Genomic DNA, 21705 nt, shown 5'->3' with positions numbered 1-21705 from the left:
GGACTAAGGCAGGACTAGCAAAATGGGTAGAAAGAGAGGCTGCTCTACAAATAGGAGAGTTTGGCAAAAAGCCCGTGTTTGGGATGTCATTTGGTTCTCTGGACGTGTGTCCTCACACTGACCTCCTTTTCCCAGTACACACAGTAGTCACAAATCTTTTACGCCGGGTTAGGTGCACCCTACCCCCGCCCCGACCCCGCTCAAACTGGATTCAACTGATAAAGAACACCTTTCTGCTCTCTGAACGCAGGCCCCCGGCCTTTCGAAATGCGTACTCACCTCTGCCATTGGGATAGAGAAGGCAGCTCTGAGGTGTTCTTAAACGCGCAGTTTAAAACCCAAAATGTCCCCGCCCTCAAAACCACACACTTTCTTTTTGGGGGTAGAAGGATGCCATTTAAGGGAAAAAAAAAAGGTATATCCTCCAAGTTTCTTTGGAGGGAAAAGACTTTTGTTAAATCATTCGGGTGTCAGGACTTTTCTACCGGATTTTCTCGAGAGGGTTTCCCAGTTGTGGAACAAGGGTGACCAGTGGAGTGTCCGGTATCTGGGTCCATCCGCCCCCCCCCCCCCCACCAGCTCTGGAAGTGGCTTCAAACAGCCCTCCCGCGCCGCCCGGCTCCGCGCTTTCTTTCTCCAGCACCCACGTGTCTCTATTTACTCTACTCAGGTTACCGGCGCGATCGCCTGCAGCGGGCCAGAGAACCGAAAAAGCGCCTTCGACCCTGCCAGACTAATGCCCGGCTTCCGCGGCTTCTCCGCTCGGAGTCGCCTTTCTTTCGCGAAGATTTAAGCCCTGATCTGGGCTCAAACTCCAAATAAATGTTGTGGGTTTGTTTCCAAGTGATGGAGCTTGGAGAAAACTAGAGTCGGGTGTACCCTTGGCGTGGCTCCGCTCGGCGCTCCCAAGCTCCAGGCTGCCGACCCAGGCGCTGGAGCACCAGCGGCCGCAGAGACTGAGCCCCGCACAGCCCCCGCAGTCCGGGCGCGCGACCCTCGGCCGGCCGGCTCCCGCGGACCGGCTCGGCTGTGGTTGGGACGGCCCCGCCTGCCCCGGCCCACGCCCGCCTCCCCTTCCTCCCGCCTATCGCTCTGCGGGTCCCCACCTAAGCCTTTGGTGGTTTAACGCACTTTTACAGAGACGTCTACCAAGAGATAGCGGGTGCACTTTGTTTTCCGTCTCACGGAAGAATTTCTCAGTAGCGTTGTTCAGCCCTACTCGCTTTAAAGCATGTCACCTCTCAGCCCCAACAAAAAGAGCGAAGGCGAAGCGTTGTGGGTTAAGGGCACGTTTTCCTGCCCGCGAACCAACCGTTCAGCCACCGAACCCCCTAAACTGATCCACTTGAAGTTCACACACACACACACACACGGAATGCGGACCGGGGGCCCAGCCACGCACACACCCCAAAACAAACGAGGGATCGACTCGGGACCCTCAGCCCGGATGCCGGGCGCCTTCGTTCCCTTCCTCCCGCTCTGCGTTTCCCAGGGACCCGCCACGCCTCTCGGAACTGACTGGGGCACTGGCCAGCTCACCTCGTGTCCATTGCTGGTAGGGATGATTTCAGACTCGTTCACCAAGGAGGACTTGATGTCAGCTAAATCGCCTTCCTCTTCGGGGTGGCTGATCTCGGCGAAGATCTTCTCCTTCTGAGGATCGCCCTCGTCCTTGAAGGGGATCATCTCGTCCGTGGCGCAGAGTTCCGGGTCCCCCCCGCCGCCGCCACCTCCCCCGGAGAGTTGAGGCATCCCGACGGCTCTGTAATCTCCGCTCCGCGGTGGGAGCACCCGCGGCGACAGCAGGAAAGACAGGGGGGTAACTCAAGGGTGGAGGAGGAGAGGAAAGTTGGAAGGGTTCGTGCGGGAAGACCGCGGGCGGAAGCAGGGCGGGCGAACGCGGGGCCGCCGGCCGCAGCTGCCGCGGCGCCCGAATCCCGGCGGCCGCCGCGCTTTCCCGCTTCTCGGAGACCTACGCCGGCGCCCGCCCCCGAGGCCGAAGGGCACTGGGCGGCGAGGGCCGCAGTAGCTGGCGCCTCCGGGGGCGTCTGCGAGGCGCGGGCTAGGCTAGGCTGCCCCGGCGGCCACCCCACGCCCCCCGCGTCGCCGGGATTTGCGCGCGGAGGACGCCGGTTCTTGAGGGAGTGCGACTATCCAAAGTGCAGAGGAGGGTCTGGCGGCGCGTCTCCGCGGAAACCTCTCCACTGTAGTTACCCCGGATGCCGACTTAGTAGTTTGTTTTCCGAGAAAAAGAGAGGGGATCTGGGCAAAAAGGCCGTTTGTCCCAGCAAAGAAGGTGCAAGGATCAGAAGATAACGAAATGTCCACTTCCTGAAGGGTGGGGAAAAAAAAGAAAAAGAGCCACCCACACTGGAGATGTCCGTTTTAGAGCTTCTTATTTTCTTCCTTTTTGCTTCGGTTTTCCTTCTCGAGGTTCATTTAATCTGCTAGAGGAGGAGGAGGAGGAGAAGGTGGGGGCCGTAGACGACGGGAAGAGAAAGAGAAGTTTGCCAAGAATAAAGTTTTTGCCGGGGAGCACCGGGACTCCGTAGTGGAGGGCACAACGGAGTCTCCGGGAGTCACAGCAGGGGCCTCGGGCCCAAAAGCTTCTGCCCGGAGCTCGAGCCGACAGACACACTCAGCCCGACCCTCTTTGTTCCCAGCTCGAGTTTCTCAGCCTGGCTCACCGGCTCGCGGCTCTGCACGCCTCCGCCAGCTAGCTCTATCAAAGCAAAGAGCTGCGCCCCTTGGGTTCGCCCAGCTGAGGGGAGGGGACGCCCCGAGCTTGGCCGTGTGCGAGGCTCCGGGCGCGTCCGGGTTCCTTGGCCCAAGAGCCCGCAGCCCGGGTCCCTCCTCCGCGCCCTGCCCCGCAGGTGAGCGGCTGCGCCTCCCCACCGCTTCTCCTCCTCCCGCGCCTCGCCGGCGCTGAAAAGCTACCCACTTGCGTCGCTTCTCCTCCCTCTCCCCTCCCCCGCCTCCAACTCTCCTTGGCTGCCCGCTGGAGGGGAGGCGGAGGGGGGGTGGTAAGAGGGAGCCGGCGAGAAGGAGGTGGTGATTGAGGGCTTTTTTTTTTTCTTTTTCTTTTCCCAGATCCTGTAGGACGAGTCTTGGTTTTGGGGTGTGTGAGTGAGTGAGTGAGTGAGTGTGTGTGTGTGTGTGTGTGCGCGCGCGCGCGCGCCCGAGCGCGCGATCGCGCGCCTGGAGGGAAAGATCAAGCAACTTGGCGAGAGAAGGACCGGGCGCTGCTTATAACCCACCGAGAGGCAAGCTTTGCCCGCGTGAAATTGACAAGAAACATTGGCGGAATGGCTTAACTTCACCATCTAAGTATCTATTTTCTTGGCCCTCACCCACCCACTCCTTTTCCTCTGCCAGTCTCTCCCCTACCTCCTTGACGCCTCCCACTCTCCCTCCCTCGCTGTGGCAGGGGGAGGAAGATGAAAGAGAAAGCCGCCGCCGCTGTGATCGACACCACATTGATAGATGCTCTGACAGAGAGGAGAGGCGGGAATTCGGGACTGGGGAAAAGAAGGAAAAGGCGAAAATATAACAGACATTGCTCAACTAATAAGAGAGAACAGAAGAACAAGGAAAAGAGAGTTGTGGCTTTCCCGAATATAATATCACACACTCTTTGGAAACAAGGGAACACGCTAGAGAAAAATAAAATCTCCAGGCTTACCGAGAAAAACATATGACGAGGAAGAAGGAACTGAAGACTGGATCTTAATTATTGCTTTTTAAACAGTATCTCTTTCATTCTGTCCTCACCACGGGATGTACGGAGAGTTATGCTAGGTCTCTCGTGGGTTTTCAGAGACACGCCGCAATGTGTGGGAACCTCACAGAGAATGAAAAGATAATCCAAGAAGGGGGAAGAGAAGGCAAAGACTCAGGACAGCAAAGCCAGAAGAGGGGGGGAGGATGGGGCAGTCCCTGGCACCTTGGACTGCAAGCTGAAAGGGACCCTTGAAGATGCAAATCCGAATACAACCTCAAAAATTCCCCAGTCTCCACTGTCTCTTTGATGCATTTTGTACAAGGACAGGAGTTTTCAAGAGGTACTCTGTGAAAGTTACAAGAGAAGGGAAGCTGAAGTTTGAAAACATTTTGTCCCTTGGTTCTCAACCCCCCTCAGTTAAAAATCTAGGCAAAATTATTATATCCAATACAGTAGCCATCTGTAAAACTTCAGAACAGTAAACAAAGGACATAAAGAAATGTATCTTTATCGCCCTTAAATTGAAAATAAAGAAAACATTACAGAATCAGATTTTGCTCTATTTTATAAATGGTCAGGCAAAGATCCCTCTTTTTTTCCTAAAGGTGAAATTTCAGGCTGCTGGACATTGAATGGGTAAAGATTTTTAACAATCCTATATCTAAGAGAGCATTTAAAACTTCACCTACTAATAACTACTTCTTCTTGGGAATGAGAATTTACTAGGAAGCAATTTTTAAACTTTATGAAGGCTCTAGTTGGTCCCTAGAACATGGCCAGTAGTCACATGTAAATTTTATCTGGGAGTTGGGGTGAAATTAAGGGATTGTTAAAGGAAGCCAGGAAAAGTAAAACATTAAATCCTTTTTTAATAACTGACAATGCTGTGCCCCAAGAGAAGAAAAAGAGTATATTCTGCTACAGTGTGTGAGAAATCCAATTTTTGTTTTTGGATGATGGTGGTATGTCACTTCTCTTAAAGTTAGGTACCAGTGCGAGTGAGCGTCCCAGAGAAGTGAACATGTAGCTGTGTCAGACATTTATAGCCCCATTCTTAAAAGACATAAGGGAAAACAAAGTCAAAAGTCCTCTCATAAACTGCACCAATTTGACCAATAGGAAAAGAACTGGAAAATGCAGCTTCACCAAAGCAGAGTAGAGGATCCTTTTCATCAAACCCTTAGGAGGGGGAGGGGAAACACAGAACTGCCAGGGGGGAGTTTCTGGAAACTAAAAGGAGATTAAATGACGACTCTTGCATCCCCCCTGTTTAAGTGCTGAAACTAATTCGGATCCCATTTTCTCCTTCATGCTAACTCTCTGGATTCCCCGAGTCATTTGGAGCCCATGCTCCAGGTGTCCTGAAGATCAGGAGTTCAAGAAGATGGGAATTTTTACAATAACTAGTGGAAACTGTTTATCTGAAGGGCCAAGGGTAGGTGGCTGTGTTTGGTATTTTACTGTGACTCTGTCCATTGAAAACATTGTTTCTAACGAAATCACCCAGCACCTTGCTGTATTTGCGTGGCTGATTTCTTTACAGTAGTATAACCGGTGTTGGCTGATTGTCTTTAGGATTATTGTAAATCTTCTGATAAGCAGCACTTATAAGGGGCTTTACTAAAAAACATGCGCCCCAGATTTATAAAGCTTCGTTTTGGAGAGAGGTTGACATTTCCACTTGAAGTCTGTCTTTCGGAAAAAGCAGGAGGACGCGGAAGGACGCAGGAGGTGCAAAGTAACCCCGGGAAGACGTTCCTCCTCTCCCTTACGGATTCATTGTAGTTTCTGGCAAACACAATTCTGTCACCGGGCGGTCTTTTCTAATTCGTGTGGGGGCTGCTATTAACATAAGCAGCCGCCTCTACGGGTGCGAGTGGGATCCCGGGTCCGGGATGTGGTGGGTGCGGTGCGGGAGAGGCACCCGCCGCTCGCCGCCCCCTTCCCTCGGATGTAGAGGCAAGTTGTTCGTGTGAACTCGAGCGAACGACTGGAGGTTGACTGTTGCAGGTTCACTCCTTCAGGATGTGGGTTTCAGGGGGCGTTTTGATGTGATTTAATTCCGACCGTGAAAACAATCGCTAGGGGCTGGCTGGATTGCTGTCGGTTTTTCCCCTCCTGGTGGCTTTGCTTGGTTTGGGTTTAGTTTAGGAGCAAACTTGTTTTATCCCCGTCAACACTTCCTTCTGCATCGGGCGCCGTCTCCTCAACTGCGTGGGGGGCGAGGCGCCCACCCCCCGCAAGAACAGAGGAGCGGGGTAGGGGGGAGGAGAGACGGCCTCTCTGCCCACGGGGTAAGAGGAGCCCAGCCCCGCTTGGGAGTGTGCAGGAGAGCAAGGGGAGTGAGCCCCACTCACACTAGAAAACCCCTCCCCCCGGCGATTTTGCTGCCAATTCGAGTCGGCTACAGACAGTCCAGTGAGTCCTTAATTACAAGGACCAGAGAAAAACACGGTGCCTCCCCCCTCAAGTCCTCTCCGCCCCCTCGTCCTAACCCCGGCCCAGGCTCCGGGTCTTCCCCTTTGTGTGGCCTGGACTCTCTCCCAGCTACAACTTTGGTGGGATCCCAAGGGAAGGAGGTGGCGGGGCCTACAGAAGAGGATACTCAGAAGCCGGAGAGAAAGGGTTAGAAAACGAAAAATGTGATTCCAGAGGCGGAACTCCGACCCCCTCCGTTTCCCACCCTGGGTTCGCCCGGAGACGAAAGCTGCGGGCATCTTCGGTTTAACGGACTTCGCGGAAAAGGAGAGAAGGGGGGCGAGGGAAATGGCAGTTTGTGTCCCAGGGGTTCTTCCGCTTCTTCTTACCACCTCCTAAAGACAAACAAACTCAACCCCCCACCCTCCGGGGTATCAGGGAACTCGTGGGACCGTGAAAAAGTCGTTCCCAAATCCGGCCGCCTGCGGACGTCGGGCTTCCGCGGGGCCGGCGCCCGTTGGCGTCTGCAGCTCGGTGTAGCCTCGCGGGGCTGGAGTGAGGGGGGTCCGCCACTCCTCGCGCCCTCCTGCGGATTTCCCCGCGCTGGGCCAAGGCAGGCTGGGCCCCGCGTCCGCGCCTCGCCGGGTGGGGGTCCGAGGCGCAGTGGTCCAGAGGGCCGCCTCCTCCCGCGGCCCGCAAGGAAGGGGCGCATCCCACCTCGCTCTGCGGGCCGCCCCTCTGCCACCTGGGAGGCGAGGGCGCACGTCCCAGGGCTGCCCAGAAGGAGAGGAATCCCGCCGAGAGGAGAGCGCCCGGGACTCAGGGACGCGAGGCGGGCCCAGGGGAGCCGAAGGAGCCAGGCAGGGCCCCGCCACACGCCCTCGCCGGTCGGCTCCGCTCTGCGCCGAGAACTCGGGCTCCCACGCACGGGGAATGCCTAGAATGGAGCTGGAATGGAAGTGGGAGCTGGAGTCATTTTGCGGGTCACAGGACTGCTCATTTCTTGGGCAGGACGTGACATTCTTTTCCCTCCTTTCTGAAAAACTTTTCTCAGGCGCCTGAACTTGGCATGAGGACCGGCCTCGGAAGGCCGGCGGGTAGCACGGCCGCGGCATCCAGCCCTTCGCACTCCTCGCCCCGGCCCCTCAGTGCCCCTCGGCTCGCACCCCGGGTCGGGGACGCGCGCGGAAAGGCCGCCCGCGCGCGCGAGTCGAGGCTTATATCGGCTGAGGGCGGCGCCTGCGCAGGGCCTGGCGCGGCGGCGCGGCCTTTGAAGTCGTGGCGGCTGCCGCTTTCATCCTTTCTTTTTTCCCTTGCAGGCCCCTTTGTGTGACTAAATTTGGCAAGAATATGGATCCCAGCCAGTCTTTCCACGTGTGCTCCCAGCTCCCAGCTGAGAAGGCCAAGGGTTCTCTTCCGGGTAAGGAGACAGGGAGAAAGATCAAAGAGTTTGGGGAGCTGGATCTGAAATGTGAATTGAAAATAAAAATCAAGCCTGGACACATTCCAGATTCTAAAGCAAAACCAACCCTCAGCAGAGGCTGGCTCTCTATGGCTTTCTTTCTTTCTCTGCTCCCTGCGACCATTCTTGAGCACATGGGATAAAATAAAGAGAACATAGGGAAATACTTAGTTTCTCTAGATTTCGTTTTGTAATAATTTTATTAGGGATAATATCTTGTTCTTAATCACCGATATGTGAAGCCGAATTTCTTCAGCAGTAAATATCGTCTTATTTCAGCATGCTTCGCACTTTCTTCTGCGACCACATTTGGGAAGAGAACGTTGACGCAACACGTGTGCATATGTTCATTATGTATAGTGGTCCTTTTTTTCTACACATGATATGGTGCACTGCATAGTTTTGTTCCACAGAACTTAGATTCTGGAAACCCAATGTTAATGTTTTTATCAAAGTAGTATCATAGTTGGTCCCTATGATTTGAAAACCTCTTGTCGATAGTCTGCAGAGATCTTTTCCTATAGGCCACTAGTCAGAAACCTTTCTGTTTTTATGGTTAAAAAATTGTAGGTCCCTTCCCTTCTATTGTTATGGAAGTAACTAAAATAAAGAGACAGCTTTGAAATACTGTGATCCGAAGCCAGGAGATGGGCCCTGCAGCTCCCTCTCATGCCATTGGTGACCTCAGGCAAGCCATTTAACCTCTCCCAGAGTCAGTTTCCTCTCTGAAAAATGGGTGTAATAATACCGTACTATTAAGTGAGCTCATGCATGCGAAAGTATGTGCAAATGTATTATTAGAGCAAGAAGCAAAGACGATCCTTTTTAGGGGACCTGTTAAGTTGCAAAACCAAAAACTTCTCAAGTGCTAAGAACCATTACCACGAGCAAATGGGAAGCTACACTCTCAGGTCCGCTGCTATGACCATCTCCACGCCTCCATCAGTTGTGTTACAAAGGCCACCAAAATTATTGACGCGTTTGTTACCCCCTAAGTGAGCATGATGAGAGATCATTTTAAGAACAGAGTGGCCGTCCGGGCGCAGTGGCTCACCCCTGTAATCCCAGCACTTTGGGAGGTCAAGGCGGGTGGAACACTTGAGGTCGGGAGTTCGAGACCAGCCTGGTGAAATCCTGTCTCTACTAAAACTGAAAAAATTTGCTGGGTGTGGTGGCGCATGCCTGTAATCCCAGCTACTTGGGCAGCTAAGTCAGGAGAATTGCTTGAACCCGGGAGGCGGAGGATGCAGTGCTACTGCCTCCTCCGAGATTGTGCCACTGCACTCCAGCCTGGGCGATAGACCGAGACTCTGCCTCAAAAAAAAAGAACGTCGGGCACAGTGGCTCACACCTGTAATCCCAGCACTTTGGAAGGCCAAGGCAGGTGAATCACAAGGTCAGGAGTTCAAGACCAGCCTGGCCACTATGGTCTTGAACTAAAAATGCTTGTCTCTACTAAAAATACAAAAATTAGCTAGGTGTGGTGGGAGGCACCTGTAATCCCAGCTACTCAGGAGGCTGAGGCAGGGAATTGCTTGAATCCAGGAGGCGGAGGTTCCAGTGAGCTGAGATCCCGCCACTGCACTCCAACCTGGGTGAGAGAGACTCTCGCAAATGAAATGAAAAGAACAGAGCGAATATGCTTTAACTCGTGTTTATCGTGGGCTCTTAATGAATTCATAAGTGGATGAAGAAAATAGCACTGAAAACAATATATTTTTGTGAGACATTTGACACACATTACAGTAGCTCTGAAAACAGTCTTAGTATAGTGACCTGAGAAAGCAGTAATGTATATGTGTATAAAATACTCCCAACAACAGTTGTAAGGGCTCAGAGGTGGGGATAGTGACTAGAAAGGTGTGTCTTGGGACTGTTTAAGTGCCACCAAAATCTATGTTTTAGAATAGAATGTCATGATGTATCTCAGGCAGAGGTATCTCAAGTTTACAAATGCAGTAAAGATGATTGCTAGGGCTAGCTGTGAAGGGACAGGAGTACCACAGGTGTAATACATAGGGCATTCAGTGTGTCCTTTCTGACCTAAGGTGACCCCCAACAATGGAACCATTTCCTGGGTTCATTGGGAGCCATTTTCCAATATAAGCTTTTCAGTGTGACCTGTGGACAAAGTGATGAAAGCGGAAGGGCTGGGAGATGGGTAGGGTTCCAGGGTTCCTAGGTCCCTTTGGCATGGCCCAAGGCTGCCCAGGGTGCAGACTCCTCCTGAGATGCTCCGTCTCTTTTGGCTTCCTCCTGCCAGCAGCAACCCTCAGCCTTTGCCAGTTGTGTGGAAGGGACTCTATAGCAATTTTTATTGGCTCTTAGAAAGCACCTTCTATTTTCAATGCTCCTTTCCCCAAATGTTCCAAATTAGAAGTGGATGCTGATCAAGTTTACTGGTCAACTTCAATTCTTCTTTTCTCTGTTCTTTACACATGCAGCTTTTTTGAAATTTATTCTTGGCGGAAAGAGGAACATAGATCAAGGATTCTATCTTGTTTTTGGGGGGCAATGGAGAGACCCTGAAAACACTCAAGGAAAACCTGGGGCCTTCTATTAAAGAAAATAAACTCCCTGAGAGGGAGGCATAGCCAAGGAATTTACTTATTTTTATAAATCTCTTTCCCAGGTGGATATGGTAATGGATGTGTTTCTTGAATTGTGGTAAATGCACCTCATAAAATGGAAGGACTAGGGTTGTATTCTCAGGCTTCCTGGGTTCCATTGGCATTGGGCAAGCACGTAATCTCTGGTTTGAGGCTTGAAGCCAAAGCCACAACCTTCTTCCAGTACCAATTGAGCCATAGGGAGATTAATGCAGAACAAGGTCATTAGTCTCATTGTTTATCCAGTTACTAGCTGCACAGATTTGTGTAAATTTCAGCTCCAGTGGTTGTAGCCTGCCTTTGATGTGTGTAATCTGTACATTTTAGTGCTCTAGGAAAGCGCCTGATTGACAAGTTCTACATCCAATGCACAGAAAACACATCCTACTACAGGCACAGCAAACCATGGAGTTGAACAATTTTCCAGTGAGTTCCATCAAAGTAAATAAACCAACCTAGAGGCTCAGGATTGAGCCTCGTTTTTCTCATGACATGACTTTTGAGTGTCCTTGGGAATGGTCTGTATTTGTTTTCATTTGAAACTGGGTAACTGCTTTAAATACTTATTTACCTCTCAGAGGAAGAACTTGGCCTGTATGACATTTGACCTTGAGGATGCTTTGTTTTAAAGCACTTCTGTCTATAAAAACAGACTCTTCTCGTGAGGTTATCTGTACTCATACATACATTTATCCAAGACACAGACAATTTCTGGTTCTTTCCTTAATTCCGTCTTGCTTGTATGACTCTGCTTAAATTCAGAATTAACAATGATGGGAGTGAATTCAGATGGTAGAGCCGATGCAAATAGCATAGACTACAAAATTGTCATCTGGCTCCACTAAACACTTTTCTCTGGCAACAATAAAGCTAATTTGCCTTATCTGAATTTGACTTAAAGGCCTTGCAATCCTGCTCTGCCAATCAACAGATCTCAGGTCCACTTCCCTTAGGTAAAACTGGCAGAAAGCAAAGGACAGAGATAAACTACTATCCTGTGAGGTTAGATGGTAATTTTTGACTGCCAGTTCTGATAACTACAGACTCGCAAATATATTTTGAGGCTTGGGTTACCCAGATATTTGATTTTTGCAGTTGAAATACTTGGGATAATTTTTAGACTGTTTTAATTTGTGTCTCACAGTGGCTGAGTCAGACAGACCTTGTTGAAGCTCTAGCTCTCTCACTGTCAGCAAAGGAGTCACCTTTGCAGTTGACTCCAGAGTCTCTGGCTTTCATTCTTTTTTTTTTTTTTTTTTTTGAGACAGTCTCCCTCTGTTGCCCAGGCTGGAGTGCAGTGGTGCAATCTCTGCCCACTGCAACCTCCACCTCGCAGGTTCAAGCGATTCTTCTGCCTCAGTCTCCCAAGTAGCTGGGACTAGGGAGTATATGCATGCACTGCCATGCCCAGCTAATTTTTTTGCATTTTTAGTAGAGATAGGGTTTTGCCATATTGGCCAGGCTGGTCTTGAAGTTTTGACCTCAAGCAATCTGCCTGCCTTGTCCTCTCGAAGTGCTCTGGCTTCCATTCTTGCTGGGCTCCATGCATGCCGCGCAACAGTTCATGCCTCATAGAGCAAAGTCATCCTTTAACATTTCCTACTAGTGGCTTCCAACTCCCTACGTGAACTGTTTCCTGGCTTCCTCTTGCTCACTGCTCTGTAGCACCACTGGCTCTCCAACTGTTCCTTCAGAGTACAGAGCACATACACACTTGCGTGTGTGTGCGAACACACACATGCACACACACACTACATACATCAGTCTTTGTTGCCTCTGCCCAGAAGCTCCTGGCCAGGTAGGTGTTCACAGGGCTCACTGCCTGACCTCATTCAGGTTCTGCTTGGGTAACTCCTTCTTAGACTTGTTATCTTAAAAAATAGCCATCCCCCAAACCTCCTGCCTTCACTCCAATTCTGGTCACTCTATTTTTTATGGACTTCATCTTCTTTTGCTGTCATTGCCTGGCATCTTTTTTATCCTTACTTACTATATTTATTACCTTTCTCTCCCACTGGTTCATCAGTTCCATGAGGGTAGGGACTTTGCTTTGTTTTATCCTCACTGCCCGTGGCAGCTCTTGGTGCATAGAAAATATACTAGTAAGGTGTGTAGAAGAATGAATTAACATGGCCTTTGACAACCTCAGGTTTCTTATCTGTAATACCTCCCTTATGGAAGATTACAAATAATTGATATAAAATTACCTGACATACAGTAGATACACTAAGTAGGTGATAACTAGAATTATATAGATCAGCACTGCCAAATGAAATATAATGCAAGTCACATATGTAATTTTAAATTAAAAAGCTAGAAACATATTAATTTTAATAATACATTTGACTTAACCCAAATGTTGAAATTATTACCATTTTAATATATAATCATTAGAAAAACTTATTAATGAAAGATTTTACGTTTTTATCATATTAAGTCTCTGTAATCCAGTGCAGTTTACTTACAGCATGAGTCAGTTCAAACTGGCCAGATTTTGAGTGCTTGGTAGCACAGTATGGAGACACTACTGTATCAGCGCAGTTAAGGTCAGTCAGCTCTTTAAAGACAGGTTTTGTCAGATTCATCTTAGTAACCCCCATGCTGCCTTACACATTTTCCTCCAAATGGTAGATGATCGAAAATGTATCAAAGAATATCGTAACAATATATTGTTACATACAATTTTTCATGGCAAATTCAGACTTTCAACTTATTGGAGGGTGAAAGAAGTCTTGGTGAAGTAGCTTGAGATTATATTATCATCATTCTAAGTGTATTATATAACAGTGCTTTGCCCATAATAGAGGTGTGCAGTGAGTAGTTGTTGTTCTCGTGTGTTGCTGAGTTGAGTGCTTTTTCTACATTGTAAATGGTAGATTTGCCATTGAACTTTAGGAAATATGTAAGTTGAAGGTTTTCTGTATCATATTTTCTAGGATGGCTTTCTCCTCCCTGTAAAACTGCCAAACCTGCAGTTCTATAAGGGTCATCCAGGTTCTAAGGTTTCTCAGGAAATATACACCATACAGAGTGCCTATTTCCATTGCAGATTTCATTTTCAGGTATACTTCATGGGACACATGGGCCAGATATAACAGTAAGTCTATTCTTTTCTGTTCCTCCAGTTTTCACTAAAATGCTTTAATAAGGCATTAGCTTTAGGCCTGGCAAATGCTTTGAGTTGCAATAGTCTTTCCCCCTCCCCCGACCACCACCCACCCCCTGCCACTATTTCAGAGACTTAAACCTGATGCAGTAAGAGGACGAAAATGAACAAAAGAGCAGGGTCATTTTCTAGAAGAAATGGGTAAACACTCTTCTGTCGAGAGATGTACCTCTAAAGCCTTGATGTGCTTTTATGGTAGAGAACATGTGACTTTAAAAATGACCTATAGGCCGGGCGCAGTGGCTCACACCTGTAATCTCAGCACTTCAAGAGGTCAAAGTTGGAGGATCACCTGAGGTCAGGAGTTCGAGACCAGCCTGGCCCACATGATGAAACCCTGTCTTTACTGAAAATACAATATTAGCCAAGCGTGGTGGCAGGCCCCTGTAATCTCAGCTACTCAGGAGGCCGAGGCAGGAGAATTGCTTGAACCCAGCTATTCAGGAGACTGAGGCAGGAGAATTATTTGAGGCGGAAGTTGCACTCCAGCCTGGGCAACAAGAGCAAAACTCCATCTCAAGAAAAAAAATAAATAAAAATGACCCATAGATTTTCACTAAAGTACAGAGAGTAGACTGGGCACAGTGGCTCACACCTGTAATCCCAGCACTTTGGGGTCAAGGCAAGAGGATTGCTTGAAGCTGGGAGTTCAAGACCAGCCTGGCCAACACAGCAAGACCCCATCTCTACAAATAAAATTAATTAGCTGGATGTGGTGGTGTGCACCAGTAGGTCCAGTTCGTGCCACTGCACTCTTGCCTGGGCAACAGATGAGATCCCACCTCAAAAAGAGGAAGAAGAAGAAGATGAAGAAAAACAAGAGGAGGAGGAAGGAGAAAAAGAAAAGGAGGAGGAGAGGAGGAAGAAGGAGAGGAAGAGGAGAAAAGGAGAAGAGGAGGAGAAGAGGAAGAAGGAATTTGAGGAGGAGAAGGAGGAAGAGGGACGAGAAGGAAAAAGAAGGAAAAAAGTAGAGGAGAAGAAAGGAAGAGAAGAGGAAGAGAAAGAAGAGGAAGAGGAGAAGAGGAAGAAAAGAAGAAAAGGAGAAGGAGGGAAGAGAAGGAAGAAGGAGAAAAATAAGAAAGGAAGAGGAAGAAGAGGAGGAGAAAGAAAAAGAAGCTTTTATAACTTTAAAAAACTGAAAGGTCTAGCTGTGGATTTGTGAAATTCTAATACAGCTTGATCATGAAATATCACACAGCTTTAATAATGATGCTCAATTATTTTTATTCACATGAAGATATTAGTGATACATTGCTAAGTTTAAAAAGCAAGTTATAAGGAATAAGTGCAATCATGCCTCATTTAAAAAAGTTTCTGTCTGCAGATCATTTATTAGCAGGGGCTCTGTCTGGTTTATCACAGTATATCTGATATCTAGAACAATTCCTGGCACAAAGTAGGTATTTAGTCAGTATATGTTGACTTTATCTGGAAGGATAGACAGTAAGATACTAATAGTAGTTTTCTCTCAATAGTGAAGGCGTGAGTGATTTTTATTTTTTATTTTTTGCTTTTAGAAATTTTTTTTTTCTTTGAGACAGAGTCTCACTCTGTCACTTAAGACTGAAGTGCAATGGCACAATCTCGGCTTATGCAACCTCTGCCTCCAGGTTCAATTGATTCTCCTGCCTCAGCCTCCTGAGTAGCTGGGATTACAGGTGTGCACCACATGCCCAGCTAATTTTTGTATTTTTAGTAGAGATGGGGTTTCACCGTGTTGGCCAGGCTGATATCAAACTTCTGACCTCAGATGATCCACCTGCCTCAGCCTTCCAAAGTGCTGGGATTACAGGTGTGAGCCACTGCACCTGGCTGCTTTTAGAAAATTTTATATGCAATGAACCAGCATTATTAATTTAATAAAACATCATTTTAAGTGTTATATAATCAAAAATCTTAAAAAGTGAAATTGCTGATCCTACGTAATTTTGACAACAAAAATTAGTAAATCATATAGGAAGAGTGTCAGGAACTGGGGACAGTATTGGAGCCACTGCCTCACAGCAGACACAATTTCAGGGCCACCTGCTGGTCACGTAGAGGTCAATACAAAAGAGCTCTGACAGTTTATGGCAAGCTTGACCAACCCATGGCCTACAGCCCACATATGGCCCAGGACAACTTCAGATGCAGCTGAATATGAATTTGTAAACTTTCTTAAAACACAATTTAAAAAAATTTTTTAGCTCATCAGCTATTGTTAATATATTTTATGTGTGGCCCAAGACAATTCTTCTTCTAGTGTGGCTCAGGGAAGCCAAAAGATTGGACAACCCTGTTTATAATGATCAGAAAGATAGGCTTTTTTTTAAAAAAAGATAACATTTAAACACAATGAGATGCATAGGTCTTAAGTGTACAACTCAACACGTGTGTGTGTGTTTTTTTAATCAGGCAGCCCTCAGAATCACAGGAGATTCTGAAAGACTCCACAATGTGTTTTGATTAGTATGTATACCTGTGAAACTATCACTCCATCAAGATATAGAACATTTCAGTCATCCCAGAAGTTTCCCCTATGGGATGAACTTATTTCAAAGCAACTTCTTAAGTTACATTTTTGGTGAAATGTCATTTGTTGGTAGTTTGTAGATTTCTTCCTGGCTCTTTGGATATATTCCTTAACTCTCTGTAATTTATTTTCTGTATCCGAACAACTTGTCACCTTAGAATATGACTTTCTAGAAAATATACCAATACAGTAATGTACTTAATAGGAAGAAGAGAGATGGCACTCAGATTATTGGGTTGCTTATCAAAGTGCTGAACTGAAATACTGACCAAGTAAATTGAATGAAATAATTTGCATTGTAAGCTGTTTTTCATTGTAGTAAATGAAATGTCTGTAGTATCAACAGACTAACAGTCAGAAGAGGTCTAAGTTTGCTCCAGACATGGGTGTTTGGGTACAGGTATTAGGGGAGCAAGTGACTAAGGACGTGATAGGGTGATTTCCAGAGGCAGCTGTGTGCTAGAGACTTGGGAATGTGAGGCAGCAGCACAGGAGAGCAACACAGTGGATTTGTGCATGCCCCCTGCACATACCTTCCAGGCTTAGCATTCCTCTGGCCTCTGTCGGCTCTAGTCCACTGCCTACATGCAGTTGAACACAACAACCAGAAACATCTTTTGGCTGTAGCACAATATTGTACTTAATGTAAAAAAGATACCATTTCCTGAGTTTCTATTATGGGAAATGTTAAAAGATACAGGATGTAGTCTGACTTTTTCCCCCCTTATTGCAAAATAGCTAAAGTCTCTCTCTCTCTCTCTCTCTCTCTCTCTCTCTCTCTCTCCCCCTCCCCATCTTTTTCTCTTTTCTCTCTGTTTCTAAGATGAAGATAAACCGCAATTTCCAGGAAGGGGAAATTTAATCAACTTAAATATGGGTTCAAAAGTCCATGCCAAAACAATGTGATCAATACATAGGTTAAAATTCCCCTAAAGAGGACTATAGAATGGGTTGCAACATGGTTCAGGTCAGATGATTTCTGGGATTACTAGCCTGGTAGTCCAAAAAGACATTGCATGCAGTGAGGGAAATAAAAACAATAATGTGAAAACAACATTAAGGATCTACTCCAAGTAAGGCCCACAAAACACTCCTGAACTGCGTGCTCTTGCACCCCTGTGCTTTACATCACCCCTCCCCACTCATGGGCCCGGTAGCATGTGGGGTGTGAAATCACTTGAGAAACTGTTTCCACTGGTATGCTATGATAATTTCATAGTTTGACCCCTGAAAATGAAGGGAATTGGAATTGATAGGAAGGATGATTTGGTACCCAAAGTGGTGAATTGGTTGCCGGAAGGTCACCTTCATAAGAAATGCCTTTGCTTGGTGGCTGTGTAAGTTAGAAATAAGTGAGCTGAAAATTAAAGTAAAAAAGGTTAATTTCCACGAGCATATCAGTTGGACAGAGAGCAATAAGATAAGGTACAATCTAAGAAGTAAAGCAGGTAAGAGTTTACTTAATAACTAAATATTTTCTTTTATCTTTTTCCTTCACTTATAAACCAAGATAGGCCTGTTTGTTTTCTATATAAGAGTTAATGTTCTATGGTTAATTGTATTCATTATTCCAATAATAGCAACAATGAACTTTAAATGAAAATCATTGTCATTATATCTATTTATTTCTTGGTTGCTAAAATTGAAAAAATATTGAAAATCACATAGACATTGTACTTTACTTACTATGAGTATTTCACTTACTATGAATGATTAAAAAAATAACCTATTCTGTTTCACTTAATGCTTCAAGTAAATTACATTTTCTGCCTCTCACATTTGAATACAAGGCTGTTATCTTAGGGCTCCCAGCACTGTGGAAGAAACATTTCATGGAAGTAACTCTATTTCAGCTGTAGTGTGTCTTTCTGCTCCTTTTTTTATTGAAGAAAAGAAGGAAAAGAAAAGAAAAAGAAATAAAGCAATAATAATTGTATTTGTAGCCTAGAAATACAATCCTGTGAATAAAATTCTGCCCTCACTTTCTGTTAATCAGAAGATGAGTGATATCATATTTCTTTATAGTTTCGTCTAGTCTTAGTGAGATGAAAGAGGAATTTACAATCAAATAAGAGTGTTATTGCAGACTTTACAACGAATTTATATAGTTATAAACTCAGAATTGTATCCAGGTCTGACCAGGAACATGACATAAGATTTAATTTAAAAGGAAAAAGGGGGAATTTCTTTTTTTATTTTGGTAACTCAATTTACATTGTGCCATGACTCAGTAATTATGCTGCAAGCCTCACTGTGAACACTGGTGAATTGACTTTGTGTCCATCTATTATGTTGACACTGGATTAAAATAGAACTAACTTCATCATTCAGGCTGGAGATAATTCAAAAGTATTGCTTGCTCCTCTTTTTCTTTCTACTGTCTCATTTTTCTCATCTTCCCAGATTATTGGTGCCTCATGAGAAGAGAACAGAGGAGAGACTTACTACATAAAGCATTCATTAACTTACCGTAGAGATTACATATGCAGAATACCCATCATATATACCACACATACTGTAATATGTAGCCAATATTTTGTTCATGTGAAAAGTAGAGAATTATACCAACCATTTAAATAAGGTAAGTAAAACACTGTTGAAGAAAAACCTTTTCTTAAACCCAAATTAATCAATTAATTCAAACAGAGCTAATATTCAATCATGCTTTATTTCATTAAGGAAATAATTAGATATTTCTTTAGATTCCAAGCAGTACTGAAATCACAGTCTCAAAGAGGGTAGCAAATGAACATACGTTCCTCTTCTGCCATTCTCTTTTGAACACATGCTTTTTGCCCCAGCTCTCCACCGAAACTGCTACATCTGACGGTCAATTTTCATCCCGCTTATTTGACCCATCTTAAGCATTTGACACAGTTGATCACACTTTCTTCAAACACTTTCTTCCCTTACTTCCAGGATGCCATCAGCTTCTGGTACTTTCCTGGTCTCCTGGGCTACTCATTAGTCTCCTTTGCTTGTTTTGTCATCTTCCTGACCTCTAGTTGGTGGAGTGCCCGTAAGGCTTAGACTCCCACCCTCTTATCTTCTATCTAATTCATTTCCTTAATGACCTCATCCAGTCTTATGCCTCTGAATATGTTATGTAGGCTAACAACTTTGAGTTATATCTTTGGCTTAGACCTAGCCCCAGATTTGTAGACTTATATATCCAGCTGCCTGCAAACCTTTATTTGGATGTCTAATAGGTATGTGAAACTCAACATGTTCAAAACCCAGCTTATGACCTTCCCCCAAATCTGTTCTTTCATGGTCTTCTCTCTCTTAGGAAATGGCACATCTATTCTTTTAGTTGTTCATGCCAAATGCTGTACAGCCATCTTCACCCTTCTCTTTCTCTTACTCTCCACATCCAATCTATCTACGATTTTTTTTTTTTGACAGAATCTTGCTCTGTCATCCAGGCTAGAGTGTAGTGGCACGCTCTGCTCACTGCAACCTATGCCTCCCAGGTTCAAGCAATTCTCCTGCCTCAGCCTCCTGAGTAGCTAAGATTACAGACATGTACTACCATGCCCTGCTATGTTTTTATTTTTATTTTTATTTTTTGTATTTTTAGTAGTGACAGGGTTTTGCCATGTTAACCAGGCTGGTCTTGAACGCCTGACCACAGGTGATCCACCCGCCTCAACCTCCCAAAGTACTGGGATTGCAGGCGTGAGCCACTGTACCCAGCCTTATCTACAAATTATTTACTTGTGAAGTATAACCAGAACCAGCCTAGTTCAAGCTGCAATCATTTATCATCTAAATATTTATAATAGCCTCCTAAACAGGTCTCACTGTTTTTACCATGCTATACCTGCTATTGTCTGCAAAGCTCACAGAGTGATCTTAAAACGATTAATGATAAGCCAAATTCTGTACAATATTTAAAGAGGTTTATTCCAAGCTAATATGAGTGACCCAGGCCTTGGGAACGGTCTCAAGAGGTCCTGAGAAAGTATGCCCAGGTCATTGGGTTACAATTTTTTGGAGTGGAGTGGCACAATCATGGCTTACTAAATCCTCCACCTTGTGGGCTCAAGTGATTTGCCCACCTCAGTCTCCTGTCTAGCTGGGCCCACAGGCACATGCCACCATGTCTGGCTAATTTTTGTATTTTTCATAGAGACAGGATCTTGCCATGTTGCTCAGTCGGGTCTCAAACTCCTGGACTCAAGTGATCCGTTTGCACTGACCAAAGTTTAGGAATTTTAAGTGTGAGCTGCTGTGCCTGGCTGCAGGTCAGTTTTATACATTTTAGGGAAACAAGTTACAAGCAAAGATGTAGATCAATACATGTAAGGTATACAATGGTTTGGCCCCAAAAGGCAGGGCATGTCATAGTATGAGAAGGTTACTCATAGGTCATAGGTGGATTCAAAGATTTTCTGACTGACGTTTTAGTTGAAAGAGTTAACCTTTGTCTAGACTTGAAATCAGTACAAAGACATACTAGAGTCAAGATGCGGGAGGGTTGTGAAATCCAAGGTTCTTGTTATTTAGATTAAACCTCCAGCCTTAGAATAGCTGGTAAATGTCTCTTTTCAAAACTTAAAAGTGTCAGACTCTCGTTTAGTTCCTTTCAGATCCAGGAAAAAACTAGAAAGAGAAGGAGATTTTCTAGAGATGCAAATTTCCCCAAGAGAGGGCTTTCCAGGGCCATTTCAAAATATGTCAAAAAAAAAAAATATTATTAGGGTAAAATCACTTTATATTCTTCAGTCTTCTATTCATGTAATGCTATATCAGAATCAGGTTGGAATTTGGTATCTTATTGCCACAAAGAGTCTGTTTCTGACAGTCTTATGATCTCTATTTCAGTGTTAATGCTGGTCAGTTGTGCCTAAACTCCAGAAGGGAGGGGTATAACCAGGCATGCCTGACATCCCTTCCTCTTATGGCTGGGAATTTAGTTTTTCAGTTTCTCCGGGATCCCCATGGTCCAGAGGAGGTCTGTTCAGTCAGTTGGGGGCCTTAGGACTTTTTTTGGTTTACAAACGTAGGTCAGTTTATGTCTCTCCTCTGCTCAGAACACCCTAGTAGTTTACCGTTTCTTTATGTTCTGCAGGGTCTGTGTGACCTACGCTCACCTCTTACTTTCTGATCTCATCTCTCACTGTTTCCCTTTCTTTCTGTGCATTGGCCACTTGAGTTTCTTTGCTTTCTCAAATCTTGGGCATGTTCTTTCCCCAGGATCTTTGCAGAGGCTATTTCCTCTCTCTATGGTAATGTTTCCCCAGATCTTCACATGGCTCACTCCCTGACCTCCTTCAGGTCTTTCCAAATATCCCTTGTCTGTAAGGTCTTCCCTGATCACGCTATTTAAAATTCTAACTCCTCTCCTAGCTGTTGGTACTCTTTATCCTCTTCTCTCACTATATTTGTAGTACTTATCGCTGGCTGATATCCTATATGTTTTATTCATTCATTTTTTTTACTATCTTCCCTAGTAGAATGTAATTCCTTGGAGGGAAGGGATTTTTGTCTGTTTCCTTCTTTGCTATAAATCTAGGCACCTCAAACAGTTCCTAATTTGTAGATAGAATCTAATAAATGTTTATTAAATGAAAGAATATCTACAACAATACGTACACACAAGTATCGTAGCACATAGTACCTATATAATTTATCTCTTGTGATCTCCTAAAAGGATATAGCTTGATATATATAACTATAATAAATCATATTTTAAACAAATCAGGGAAGCTGTTATTAGTAGGCATTTGATGGTCCTTTTTTAAAGGTAAAAATTCCTTTTAAAAGTAAACAGTCATACTCTCATTTGTCTGTGTTGTCAATGTGGATTTTCAT

General features: G+C 45.7%; 1 protein-coding gene and 1 long non-coding RNA gene across 8 annotated transcripts in view; one reads left to right on the top strand and one right to left on the bottom strand.

The window, feature by feature from the left end:
• Positions 1 to 2904, bottom strand: part of LEF1 (lymphoid enhancer binding factor 1) — a 120535-nt gene extending 117631 nt beyond the window's left edge. For 4 of the 7 annotated variants that reach the window (XM_054253615.2, XM_054253614.2, XM_054253617.2 and 1 more), the window contains exon 1: positions 1540 to 2904. In XM_054253615.2, the coding sequence (XP_054109590.1) occupies positions 1540 to 1752 (213 nt within the window). In that variant the 5' untranslated portion in view covers positions 1753 to 2904. Of the gene's footprint in view, positions 1 to 279; positions 307 to 1539 lie in introns of those variants that run through there. The other 3 variants (XM_078366724.1, XM_008992874.5, XM_008992875.4) reach the window with 1 other exon arrangement.
• LOC118152227 (uncharacterized) overlaps positions 1570 to 21705 on the top strand; it is an 87513-nt gene continuing 67377 nt past the window's right edge. The window contains exon 1 of the long non-coding RNA XR_013532999.1: positions 1570 to 7559. This is a non-coding gene — a long non-coding RNA (uncharacterized LOC118152227). The remainder of the gene's footprint in view (positions 7560 to 21705) is intronic.

The sequence above is a fragment of the Callithrix jacchus genome, chromosome 3 (genome assembly GCF_049354715.1).
Source record: "Callithrix jacchus isolate 240 chromosome 3, calJac240_pri, whole genome shotgun sequence".
In the NCBI taxonomy this organism is placed as follows: Eukaryota; Metazoa; Chordata; class Mammalia; order Primates; family Cebidae; genus Callithrix; species Callithrix jacchus.
Note: the sequence above shows the minus strand (reverse complement) of the source record. Positions and strands in the feature narration are given on the sequence as shown.